The sequence below is a fragment of the Ischnura elegans genome, assembly GCF_921293095.1.
Source record: "Ischnura elegans chromosome 13 unlocalized genomic scaffold, ioIscEleg1.1 SUPER_13_unloc_1, whole genome shotgun sequence".
In the NCBI taxonomy this organism is placed as follows: domain Eukaryota; kingdom Metazoa; phylum Arthropoda; class Insecta; order Odonata; family Coenagrionidae; genus Ischnura; species Ischnura elegans.
The window spans coordinates 13,882,453-13,896,197 of record NW_025791657.1 but is presented as its reverse complement, the minus strand read 5'-3'; the positions used below and the strand labels follow the sequence as shown (position 1 = coordinate 13,896,197).

The following is a 13,745-nucleotide window of genomic DNA, read 5'->3' as shown; positions in this document are numbered from 1 at the left end:
ATACTACGGGAGATGCAAATTTATCTCTTTGGCACATGCCTCACCCAGTGCACGTTATGACTGAACACAAAACTATGCTCCTTTTTCCGAGTTTTACAATCAGTAAACTTGAAAACGGAATATTGGTAAAAGATAAACTATTTTTTATTATGAAAACGAAAGTTTTTTCAAATAGTGTTTAACCATCTGCATTAATATCGTACCTCTTTCTGCACTCACTACGTCCTGTCTCCGGCAAGCATCGATCCAAATTCTCCTTCTCTCCAAATCTTTGGGAAAACGATAAGACTTCACACTTCCTTTGCATTTGCGATAGCTATTGCTGCAGCCAGAAACCGAGCAAAAAGACATCGCAGTTCGTTGGGTGCAATTTCCTATAGTGAAAAATTGTTCACCACAAGATCCAGTAGTCTTCCCAAGATGCACGTTGGAAATGAAATCCTGTTGACCGCACGCGACCGTCGGCATGCGCAATTGCTTATTTATTTTAGTACTACCATGCAGAATACGTACTCACACGGAAGTAGGGGAAAGTTAATTTGGTGGTCAAGAAAGCCCACATCGAGAGCCTAACTCCGCTCTTAGTTGGTTGGCGTGGATCATTCAGTGTTCATTTCTGAGTGAAATGCCTCCATTTTTGGATATTGTTTTCTTGAAAACCGTCATGTTAAAAAACCCGAAAATCCGATGCAACATGCGGAAAAATTCCTTTCGGGGTATCTAAAATTGTCTCAATACCGCGACATTGAAACAGATTTTTTAAGGAGGGATTCATTTTTTGCGTAAATTAAGTCCTGAAATACGGAACAAAAGATGGGCATTAACCATTGCCCGAGGATGGGGAATACAATATTCTCGACCGGTTTGTTTTATGTATATAAATCGATGCAAAATACTACTTTTTTCAAAATATAAAGAAGAATTGACAAAAATTTGCAAAAAGTACCGTAAAATTCAACATTTGAGTGCGAAATGTACTTCGAAAGCATTGATGTTTTTACAATAATAAATTCCTTGAATTGAATACCTTAATTTATGCAACCAAGATTCTGAGTACGTAGTGAAGATAACCTTGTCGCTTTTCAAAACTGCCCCAAAAATACGATTTAAGCTACAAGGAAAATAGAATAATTATTGTTTAACCTCATTCTTGTGAATATTTGAGAGTTCTGTTTCTATTAACTGACTTACTATTTCTTTAACCGCTTATACATATATATTGCGTATATTAAAGAATTTTCGCTTTCTTGTCCAAACGAATCAGACTGAACCTGCCCATGTTGTGTTGGCGAGAAGAAGGCAGTTGAAAAACAAATAAAGACGTCTATAAATCACATGGAGTCATTAAACAAGAGTTGCAAACATATGGGAAGAAGTTACACATGAATCTTCTCAGTACACAGCAGTTACAATACGAATGATGACGTCTGAAAATCCTGCCGAATCGTTCAAAAGGAGTTCCAAACGTGTAAAAACAGTGCCTTACGAATACTCTCCGCAAAAAGGAGTTAAAAAGGTGATTACAAATGAGTTAAAAAGTCTTCATATTGTCAATTTTTGGTATAAATAAGTCGAAATTGAGTTCTACAGCATTTCCATGAGAGGTTTTGGTGTTTTAAAAGGGTTCCAAGTCAGTTGGAAAGCAGAAATGTTTCCCTGAGAAACCATGGCTGGCAATATATTGTTTTCAAGAAGACGCATTTTATTGTCATTTGTACAAATAATTGCATTGTGATTGTGGGGCACGTATTCAAGCAACAACACAATATTGAATCTTTGGTCCTTCCTTTAAACAACGAATAAAAGTTTATGAAACAGTATTTGCTGCTACAAATGTAAAAGAAAATGATGCGCAAACAGATAAGTTATTTTATGCGTGAAAATTCAAACCCCTTCCCCGGATTTGATGACTTCTAACATCAAGCAATATTATGTTCTTTCGAAGTACATTATCTGTAATTTTATCATCAATTTCGTATAAAAAATATTTTGCGATTGACTCAGAGCTTTTATGGGTTAGCTCGGACAATGAAACTCTTCGAAGGGTTTATAATGTGAATCTACTTACCTGTGAAAGTGAGTTTTAAAACGTGAAACGTTATTTCTGAGGACTATTTCGGAAATTTTAGGACAGCGAGAAATTACTCTTTTAAAAAGAATTCAACGCGACCATTCTCCTCTTTTTTCCAGATTCTTTCTCAATGAAATATAGATCTTCCCTTTGTGCAACTACACACACACACACACACGTACTCCACCTCCTCAACACCTGATCCTTTTTTTCCGGAAACTTACCCTTCCCTATCCCAACCTCGTAATAGAAACGGCGCACAGTGGTCCGGATTGCGACAAAGTAGAACAAAAAATCAGATTTTTGTAGGATTGTTTTGAAAATTGCACCACAAATGTTTTTTGACGTACTCACTCCATGTCTGCAGTTATTTTTACAATAACAACATTATTTTAGAAAATATTGAGGAATTATAATTCATAATTATAATCCTCCTTAGGATACCTGGAATTAGGGTGGTGACAGAGTTTCCATTGGAACATATGCACCTCATTTGTTTAGGGGTGATGAGGAAGATGATGGTGCCATGGACAAGTGCTGTTCATAGAGTGCGGCTTCCATTCAGAAGATTTTGGGAGTCCAAAAGTGCGTGCCCACTGATTTTTCAAGGATGCCTAGGGCAATAAGTGAGTGAGTTTTGATTGGAAAGGAGAATTTTTTTTTTTTATTTTTTTATGAAGGACCTCTTGTAATCGAATTTTTGCATGATTCAAAGTTTTTAACTGGTCCCTTGATGTTCGATTTATCCAAGTTTCAGGGTCGGGTTTGGAAACAATAACACATTAAATCCAAAGATGATTTCTGTATGCGAGGTGTGACAAGGTTAATAAAACTATTGGCTTGAAACATTAGCTGAAAATAAAACTTCGTATGGATTGGAAACTTCTCATCAAAGGCAGATCTAGGGGGAGGCATGTGCAGTTACAACAAACCCTCCATCGTAAGAATTATTAGCTAATCCTATAGAGAACTCACCTGCTGCTCCCACTACTGCACTATCATCCAAATGGTTCCACAAATAATTTTAATGCTCAAATAGGGCTTGGGTTTGAAAAGAATAACATTTGAATAACCAATGCTATTGGACAAGACAAGGTTGGTGGTCAAGAGTGAAAAAAAATAATCTTTTCTGAGGGTCTATCGCCTTTATTTTCTAGGACACAACATTTCATCAGCATCTTTCTGTTTTAGATTTATTTGTCGAACTATTTAATTTTTCTGCATTAAAATATGGTATTAATAAAAGACTGACCTTCTTTATATGGCAACATAACACTTGGACAATATCTGGATGGATTGCACATTACACTCAGGTACTATGTTAGTTCACTAAAAATATACCAATACTCTGAATATTCTCAGGCATTTCTCCATACACTGTCTCAAAATGATAAAGCCAAGTTTTCAATAGAGGCACTATCACAAACAGGCAGGGATGGGCAAAGAAACAGACTTGTTTTCAACTTTGGTTAGAGGAGTTGCAATCACTCGAGAGCAGCCATTTTTTGCTCATGTTTGCTCTTGTACTTAATTCAAGTTTTCCCCCTTTTCTGTAGATGTGGAGGTCTCATTTGTGTTGGAAAGAATGCGGTCCTCTTGCATCAATCGATTCGAATAATTTATCTTCGTCAGCCTCCTCGTTACCGTTTCCGGGGAAAGCATGCTCCATTTGCACGTTCTTGGGCTACATTCTTCATTCTCCTTCAGGAGCTCGAGAATTTTCCTCTTCCTAATCACGGGGCGATCTGGAGATCATGTGATTTCCTGATACGTGTATTCTATTACCATTATTCTCTGAGGGTCTTGCATCATTTTCCAGCTCATGTACTGTCTGTAAAAAAGCAAGATACCCGAGTTTGAGGATCTCTAGCGTCTAAACGAAGCAATCAATTTCAATGCAACAAAAAGCATACGAAAGAGAATTTCTGTGTTGTAACATGTACTTAAGAAAATCTTCGGCGTCATAGTATTTCCAGTTCTTAATATTTTTTCCCCAAAAGTACCCGTTTTATGCGCGTAAAATCAAGTTTCCCTAATTTAAGCGCTTGGCATTACCGTAGTTTTCGTTCCTATAACTACAATCTTGATATAAAGAAGCCACATCTATCACTAGTAGTTAGCCGAAAACAAGCTATTTTTACCACTAAAATTAACGGATGTGTTGTATACAACGCAAACCTCTGCTAACTTCCAAACCAGGGGGTCAATTGAAAATTGATATGTACAGTTTTCTTCCGTAGAATGTTAGTAATACATATACGTAGATCATACACGTTATATTTCAGTGGTAAAACAAAAGTAATAAACAGGCAGCGAACCGAGAGCGCAGTCCCCCACCTGTTTACTGGCTGTGGTTCAACAAGTAAGGAGCGGAGAAAGCCGCTTCCGTAACAGGGAGAAAACAGTCCCAGTAATATTAGCCTCTTGGTGCAGCTTGGCTTCCGACTTGCCCTCAGCGCCGATTCTTCTTTGAACGATAGTTTCGCCAGCGTTGCTGCAGGCGTCTTCGGGTTTGAAATGACGGATGCAGATGTTTCGCAGTCTTATATAAGGCTTGATTATGGTAAGATGCGGCAAGCTATGGCAATTGGCTGGTTTGGGGAAGAGTTTCTTCGAGGCGTTGGAGAGCGAGTAGCTGTCCTCCCTGTTGAAGCTTGGTGTTATGGCTATTTCGATAGCCTCTTTAATCAGCCGGGGAAATTATTGCTTCTGTTTGGTGGTCAGTTTCCGAAGTACATGTTGTGCATTGGCCTTCCCCATACATGCTCGGCGATGGCGGATAAAGAAAATATTCTATTCTTGGTAGCTCTTTGGTGTTCTTTTATTCTGCATTTCAATGCTCGTGAGGTTTGGCACATGCACGAGTCTCCGCAAGAGAACTCGACTCGGTATATTCGTCTTTATATCTGAATGGAACTTGGCCTTTCATATGGGGTCGTCTGTCTCCTTGCCACAGGATTTTTGCAGAACACGACAAAGTCACAAAAGTGTCACTATGCCGTGTTTTGCCAGAACCCTAGCACCTTTTTCCGATGTCTCGGATGCATAAATCCTTGAAATGCACAATAGAAACGCACTAAAGGCCCACCAAAATAGACAATTTCGTTTATTCGCCATCGCGAAGCACGCCCAAGATTGACTTTGGAAACGCTAGGAAAGTTTGGAAGAGAAGTGGTTCCTGAACTGGCCGCTTTCAGACGCTGATGAGCTGTGCGTCAATTTTTCCGCCACTACACCTATCTTCAAAACTTAATCGCAGGTGACCATTAAACCCTCTCGGGCAGTCTCCTCCCGGACATCAGAATGGGGGACTACTTTTACCTCCGGAATGCTTTACCCAAGGGAATTTCATCGTGAGTGATAATTTAACGTTGGAGAGACAGCGACTCCTCGGGATAATAATGTGGTTGTTTCCCCTTGCCTTCCTCATCGCAGTACTACAGCCGTTCACGTAACTGTTCTCACGCCTGCAGTGAAATGTGTGTCGCTGTACTTACCGCCGTGGCCCCTGCCTTTACTCATATCAAGATGGCCCGCTGCCTTCTCCTCCAGATGATGCGAGGCATATTTAGAAGCCTCCCATCGCCAAATCGCGGCATTTCCAAAGGCTTTGTGTATTATTTAGTTGGCCTATCTTGCCCAGGGATAGGCTCATATCTGCTCGAATTACTGCTGCCTTTTCTCCATGACTGCTTATTCGACATATAAACTTGCTTATGTCGCAGCTTAACTTAATGATTAAATGTTGACACAACATCTTCATCTTCGGCGGACGCAGCCGGTAGCTTTAAACCTTTAACTGCGGGAGCGGCAACATTTTTCTGCCACTGTGTGCGGGACCTGAGCGGGAAAGATATTTATTCGTGGACCCCGGGTGTGTGTCTGGCAGGTGGTGAACCCTCTTAATTCGGGACTGCCCACCCTACCCCCTGACGACAGACCGTATATGTAATATGTCCTTGGTTATTACGCGGGGACGAAAGACCCACCGCCGATAGTACAAGAAGGAGAGACCAATGCATTCAAATAAGTTTCCCTGGCTAATGTACAACAGCAACATAAATTCCTAGGAAATGCAGGGATTTGTTCGAATGGTTTTCATCGTGAATGCGCCGCGGAGAGCAGGGAGCTCGTTCTCTCTCGGAGAAGGGATAATCCGGGCAGCGCTCCCCGTGATGAGGGTATCCAGTCCCCGAAAGACACCTTTGTGCTCTCTGCCACTATACCCTTTTTCCGAACTGATGGCGGCTGGGTGGAAAATAGACCATCAGAAGCGCTGCCCCTTCCACTTCTCCTCCATCCCCTTCCCTTTTCCCCTCCATCCGGCCGACCGGCGTTGCCAGCCATGGGAATAACGGTACTTTCGGGAGCGGCGGAAGGTTCTAGGACGAACGCTGTGCGGTTCCAACGGATTAGATTTGGCAACACCGCGAGCTGGAGAGGGATCAGCACTGCACGGAGCTCGTAGAGAGACTGCGGGCTCCTCCACACTTTCTTCTGCCATTGGCTAGAAGAGTGGGTGGGTTTCGAGCAAGCTCACGGTCAGCCGCCGTCAGTTCAGAAAAAAGGGTATAGGTTTGGCCGAGTTCAAGCGACCGCGGAAAGGACGACGTTGAAATCTTAAGATATGGCTGCCAGTGGCGAGAAAATTGGTCAAATGTTGACACACGTTCTTCCCGCTATCACAATGCAGACCATTTAAAAACGTTTCCGCAGCCTAAGGTATAACCCATTAGTGCATAGCGTCCGATTCGTCAAACCTCCGTATATAATTTCTTTCTGGGCTCCAATTGACATGCGCTAAATAGTGATACTATATTAAGTTGACATGGATGTCTGTCTTTACTGCGCTGGTAATATTTCAGCTGACTACTTGAATGTATCGACTTAAGAAGAATTTATGTAAGATATGGCATTCAAAGAACTTTAAATCGTCCCACAGGGTAATTAAATTATTTTTATTGAATTTTTTCTCAATATGTTAATAACTTTTATCTTATCCGATATATCAGACGCCATGCACGGGGGTCAGTTCTCGTTGTTTATCTAAAGATGGCTGATCTAATATTTTGGCCACATACTTTTATCTGAGTATAGTACATTTAATTTTCAAATTACGTTAATTTTATTTTACAGTGGAATGTAAGCATAATGTAAGTAACTATCCATAAAAATATTGTTGGCCTTGGCAATAAGAAAATATAAACACCCAATGGCATCTGTGGAGGTGACAAATTATACAAGATCACCCTCTAATGTAACATCATGTAATCTTTGTGAGTGGAGAAAGGGGAAACCTCTAGTTAACCTAAAATGCATATCTTCATTCTGAAAAGGTATTGAAATTTGAAAGTAGACTGGACGTTTTCTTTATTTTCCTCAGATAAATTGTTTAACCACAATTGTATACAAAGTAGCATAAATTATAATTATAAAAATGTGAACCTAGCTTTTGAGGAGGAGGAACGTGTGGCATTCCTCGGCGATAAGATAATGTAAGGATACGTTTAATCTTTTGTATAAGTTATCTTTAATACATGTTTATCTGTCCGCTATGTGTTTCCATACGGCTGAACGGATTGCGGCCAAAGTTTGTACATTGGTGAATCCCTTGCTCGCTCACTCCGTAGTACTACTTTAGGCTGCGTCCGACGTGTCCTCTGAATCATTTTCTCATTACCAACCCCTGCAAGTGCGCTCAGCGCCACCTAGCATCCACTCCACACCCTCTGCTTACTCTCCCACCCTCCGATAACATCCCCATTTACTCTGCCAATGTTTGTACACCTTCCACCTCCATTGCTGGCTTTTCTCGCAACTTCACCGTTCTAAGGTTAATGGCCCACGATTATCCTTGCTGTCCTATTGACGGTGCATTCCGACAAATCGTTACGAATCGCTCAGCCGCGAGTGAAAACAGAGAAATAGGAATAAAATTGCATATCTTTTAACAATGAAAATAAATGACACGCTGAATTCATTAAATTAACAAACTCGGCCATAAGCCTTTTATTGTGCACTGATATCACATTATTTACAAAATGTGGACAAGAATAATTATTTATACAAAGAATATTCAAAGAACACATGATTAATTCTGAGAAAATTTGGAACCAATTAGAAGATGCCAATAAAGACTGGACTTAAGACCAGAAACATTGGAGTGAATACTGTGGACGTGTTTAAACAAAAACGTGTAGTGTAGGCTGCTTCATCCTAATCTTATAGCCTGGGTGTGCCCTATTCTGCAACTACTCTCTTTCAATATCCATTATGAAAATCCAGAAACACATTACTGGGCACGCATTTCATAGAAACATGTAGATGGCCCATCGACACAATATCATCATTCATTTCTCGTTGTGTAGGCGAAAATTAACCATTACACACCTCCGTGTAGCTTTGCATGAGGTTTAATTGGAACATTTGTTACATTTATTTAAATTATCCTGTCCGCAAGAAAATGTTGCATGCGTAAACGTGACTTATCAGAGTGAAACCACGCACATACACAACATGAATAGTCTCTCAATTTAGAGCGCGTGTGGAGGTTGGGATTAGAAATAACAGTGAGAGACTTGGTGCAAAATACGAAATAATAATAATACATCACAATTGTACGTTTACACATGTGGTGGTCAGGGCCACTGTTTGCAGTGATGGACGTGATGCGGACTATGAATAAACAAGGCTGCGCTCACACGTGTGAGCATGTATGTATCTCTGTCAAGGTAACCACTCACTGCAAAACACTTCCAACAAATGTTACATTGACAAGGTTTATCTACTGTGTGTGTACGAATGGGTTACTAGGTCGCATCATAGCGTAACAGACTCGCTGCAGACGTCGCAGAAATTAAGCAACTCTCGGGTTGTTTGTACATATGTCTATATCAACGAGGCTCTTTGTCGACAGGGACGCACTAATTCGCCTCACGAGTAGGGTTTCTCCTACGTGTTGTTTCGCATGTGACTCTTAAGTGAACGACTCTGAGTGAAAGATTATTTTGGCGGATTCTGTGTGAAAAAGGTCTCTTCTGCGTGCGTTTGCATGTGTCCCACCAGATACCTTCTACAAAAAGAATTTTCGCACATTTTGCACGACTAAGGCTTCTCTCCCGAGTGTATACGAAAATGTGTCACAAAGTGGTTCTTTTTCGGGAGAGACTTTTCACACTCCTGTCATGATTTACGGCCTCTCTCTGTCGTATGCAAACGCATATGATCTTCGAGAGAACATCTCTTTGTGAAATGCTTGCAGCAAATGCTACAAGAATAAAGTTTCTCTCACGTGTGTGTTCGAATGTGTGAGGTGAGCTGACTTTTCCTAGTGAAGGACTTGCTGCACAGGTTGCAGATAAAAGGCTTCTCTCCCGAGTGTTTTCGCATGTGACTCTTAAGATGATCACTATGAGTGAAACACTTGCCGCAATTGCTACAAGAATACGGTTTATCCCCCGTGTGCGAACGAACATGTCTAACTAAGTTACTCTTATCCGAGAAAGACTTTTCACACTCATTGCAAGAAAATATTTTCTCTCCCGTGTGCGTGCGTACATGTCTAACTAAGCTACTCTTTTCCGAGAAAGACTTTTCACACACGTTGCAAGAAAATTGTTTCTCTCCCGTATGTGTTCGAATGTGTGAGGTGAGGTGACTTTTCCTAGCAAAAGACTTGCTGCACAGGTTGCATATAAAAGGCTTCTCTCCGGTATGTGTTCGCAAGTGATTGTCGAGAGTACTCTTCTGAGTGAAACACTTGCGGCAAATGCTACAAGAATACGGTTTATCCCCCGTGTGAGTACGAATGTGTATAACTAAGTGGCTCTTCTCCGAGAAAGACTTTTTACACAAGTTGCATGAAAAAGGCTTCTCTCCCGTGTGTGTTCGAATGTGACTTTTGAGATTACTCTTCTGAGTGAAAGATTTCTTGCAGATTCTGCATGAAAAACTTTTCTCACCCGTGTGCGTACGAATATGTCTAACTAAGTCGCCCTTATCCGAGAAAGACTTTTCACACTGGTCGCACGAAAACGGCTTCTCTCCCGTGTGCGTGCGTACATGTCTAACTAAGTTGCTATTACTCCAGAAAGACTTTTCACACACATTGCATTTAAAAGGCTTCTCGCCCGTGTGTGTTCGCATGTGACTGTTGAAATGACCTCTATGAGTGAAAGATTTGCTGCAAGTGCTACAAGAATACGTTTTCCCTCCTGTGTGTGTAAGTTTGTGTACGGTGAGGTCCCTTTTCTGAGTGAAGGACTCAGTGCACTCGCTGCATGAATACAGTCTCTTTTCCTTTCTCGAACCCACGTGATTGCGTAGATTTCTAATGCTAGATGACTTTGAAGATAAACTTTGTGTAGTTGATTTCTCTCCTACTGTGCAACTTCTCGTGAATCGTCTTATGTTTTTCTCATCCCCTTTTCCTCCACTGGTTTCCTTGTTGAGCAAATTTTCTTTTTGCATGGGCTCTAGCATTTTCCTATCCAGCTCTTCTAAACCCTTTGAGATGGTAGGCTCGCAAGAACTGCTGAGTTCGCTTGATGGAAGTGCTTCCAGAGACACATCTACGATTGATTCCGCTGCAGCATCAAAATTACGAGCAACAAAATGAATTTTCATGTGTTTGATTAGCTCCTTTTTGTTGTTGAACACATCTCTGCAGTTGAAGCAATTATATGAGTCTTCGTTTGAACTATAACTGTGCCCTGGATTTTCGATAAAGCAATTAAGTACCTCGTTGTTGCCTCCCATGATAGTCTCACAACCACTTCTGTTGTTTCCACTTATTCTGATAAACCTAAGGCTATGCGAGGTTTTTGGTGCATCACAACAACTTTTCTCCCCAACAACAGCCATTGCGGCTCCACCTCTGAGGCTTTTAAGTGATTCAATGTCTTCGTTATTACATTGTTTGTCATCAAGAATTGAGCAACTTGATACCTCATAAGTTTCAGAATCACCACATTTTTCCAAGTCTTCATCTATCAGATTTTTCTCTATCTCTTCATGGGATGATCCAGCCTTGGAAATAACTCGTGTCGCCAAAGGTATGGTACCAATGCATTCATCAATAGAATGAGTCCTAAGATTTCCTTCTGCAAGCAGATATGAAGTTGATGTTGTTTGCTCGGGCATTTCTTCGGCAGCCGGGACACCTAGAAGAAAATTTTAAATAGCAACTAACAACGTCAAACATGAAATTTAAGACTACATCTTCTATTTAAAATCCATGAATGGATGGAAAAATGCACAAGTCAGGTGGAACAAAAGCTTCCCAAGTTGGACTTGAACTTAGAGACTCGATATAAATGAATGGAGGGGAAAAGAACACAGCATAAAAATGACGAGGGGAACAAGGGTGTAGTAGAACAAAAAATGCGAAATCGTGGGTTAAAATGATACGTATACGAATAATTAAGCACACACATACGCATCACACATATGACTTCCAATTGCAGAAAAAGAATAAAATTATACCCCTTTCAGAATTGGTCCTTTAAAAAGGGAAAAATATAGAGGTAATTAAAAATTTAAAGATAAAAGCATTGAACAAACAGCCAAAAGAAACTCCCTTGAGTGAAATATACCCAACTGTCATGAGATAAGCAATAGTTTGCAGGGGCACCGGGGGCAGATATTCCAAGTATGGCACGCAAGCCTGAGCTCTTATTTGTGTTAAGATAGTAGCATTTCCACTCTTTTTCAGTACATGCAGTTTAATCATTTCCCAAGCTTTCTTCTGCGGAAAACCACTTCTTATAACTTTAGAAGATATTTAATGAACCTTTAAAATGCCAAGGGCAATGAAAGCAGAAAATATTTTCAATAATTAGTAAAAAAATGACCGAAGGCTGCCATCTTGTATTACGTCCTGCAGTGTAGTTTTTGCACAGAATTGGACGTCCACTAGATCAACGTCAATTTTATCTGTTGTAGGATGTAAGCATATCAGATTTATTTTGGCTATCCCTTTTAGCATCAATGGCAGAATCATAAAGGCCGCTTTACACGGTGAAGGATCATTCGAAAGATCATTCGAGTGAAATTTCAGGCCTGTTCTAATTTGCTTGAATGATTTCCGTGAATGATATGAGCGCACGGCGTCCATCTTGCCATTGGCATCCACCTCGGAATTTAATATTTTATATAAAAACTTTGGAAGCATAGTAACCCACGAAATAGCTCAAATAATTAATATGTACTTCGAGAGAACATATATTCACAAACATCAATTGTCTAAAGTCAGTAATTCGGAAATAATATTTCGGATATTTAATGAATAAAAACGTCATTTTTCTCCTCGATTGCGTCTATATTTTGTTCAATTTACAATTATTAAACTATATTTCATGATTTGAGCGCTAAAGTTTCGGGTGAGAGTCCCAATAGACTGTTTGCATGGGTGAGGAATAAGCATGAAACCCTTTCCATTTAGTGCATACATGTTTGAAGTTCACATATGTTTAATGAAGATTCCATGTGTTTTGTTATTAATTTATTATTTAAGTTTTAATAACCTTTGTTTTAGTATCAAAATTCTGGAGGGTAAAACGACCTGTAATTGGCTATTCGTTACGTGACGTCATCTCCCATAGTATAGTTGCAAGCGGACGGGAGCTTTGACGAATAACTTATATTTCACGTATTTTACGTGATATTTCTTCATTTTTATGCAAGTAAATTTGCAAAATGGAACCTGGTTTCGTTAAGGCTTGTTCAAATAACCTCACAGACGTAGACCCCTTCGTGATCGGTGTATACCTAGGACCTATCTTCGTTTTTGTAAGGTCTGTAACTTCATTTTCTCCCGAGTTGGGAGAAAATAGACTCGTGAAGCGTTTCATCCAACAATTAAGTCTCTAACTCGATTGCATATAGACGATGAAGTAAAGAGTGAAGTGAGTTGTGAATGTAACATCTTCGAGGAATTTATTTCTTCCATGCTGGTTCAACCAACCGTATGCATTTCGATGAAAGGTATCTGACTATTGCGAAGGGGATATGTTTCATATTTGGACTAGTTGTGCTTCAGGGATACATTGAACGCGTATTAATTTTCATTCGTTTGTTCGCTTCTAAGTTCTGTTTGATTTTATTACGTATTAAACCTTGTGCCAATTCATTTTGAGATTTAGCCAGTGTTAACATTTCACGCATTTCGTTGCGCTGTTGTTCGTTATTGTTTTGGTCATATTTTGGTTACGGGAGTGATAGTGAAATTCTAAGTTTTTTGATGTTACAATAACTGGTTTAGTAATTTGTTTCAGACTATTCATTTAATTGTCTTCGCAATGTTAACGTGAAATAACGTAAACTGATTCTAAGTCGTTAGCGATGAGTGGGAAGTGAGATGTGAAGAACCCTTACGAATTTCAAGGAGTGCAAATTCTTTTAGTGTGGTGTGTAAAGTGATTGGGAAACCGATAATTATGCTTTATTAGTGTTACATAATAGTGTTTTATATTTATTGTGAGCCAAGTTCTTCATTGAAACAGTTGATTCGGCGTATACTGATTATAAGTATTAAAAAGACAGCTCGTGAAATGTGTGCGTGGTAGTGCTATTTGTGATATGATGAGCAATAAATAAGTACTAGTAAGGGTAATTTTGCATAGTTTTTTATTCATTAACACCTCTAGTAAACTATTTTTCCCTATGTTTCCGCACT

The 13,745-nt window shown here is 39.9% G+C and overlaps 1 protein-coding gene across 1 annotated transcript; it reads right to left on the bottom strand.

Moving 5' to 3' along the window:
- Nucleotides 1-9,092: 9,092 nt before the first annotated feature.
- On the bottom strand, nucleotides 9,093-12,068 carry LOC124172370 (gastrula zinc finger protein XlCGF57.1-like). The gene has a single exon (XM_046551813.1). It carries the CDS (start codon nucleotides 11,210-11,212, stop codon nucleotides 9,359-9,361), a length of 1,854 nt encoding a protein of 617 aa, XP_046407769.1. The 5' UTR covers nucleotides 11,213-12,068; the 3' UTR covers nucleotides 9,093-9,358.
- Between the last annotated feature and the right edge of the window lie 1,677 nt (nucleotides 12,069-13,745).

Excerpts from the sequence above, each read along its gene's own strand:
- LOC124172370 (XM_046551813.1), bottom strand. The coding sequence starts at position 11,212 with ATGCCCGAGCAAACAACATCAACTTCATATCTGCTTGCAGAAGGAAAT.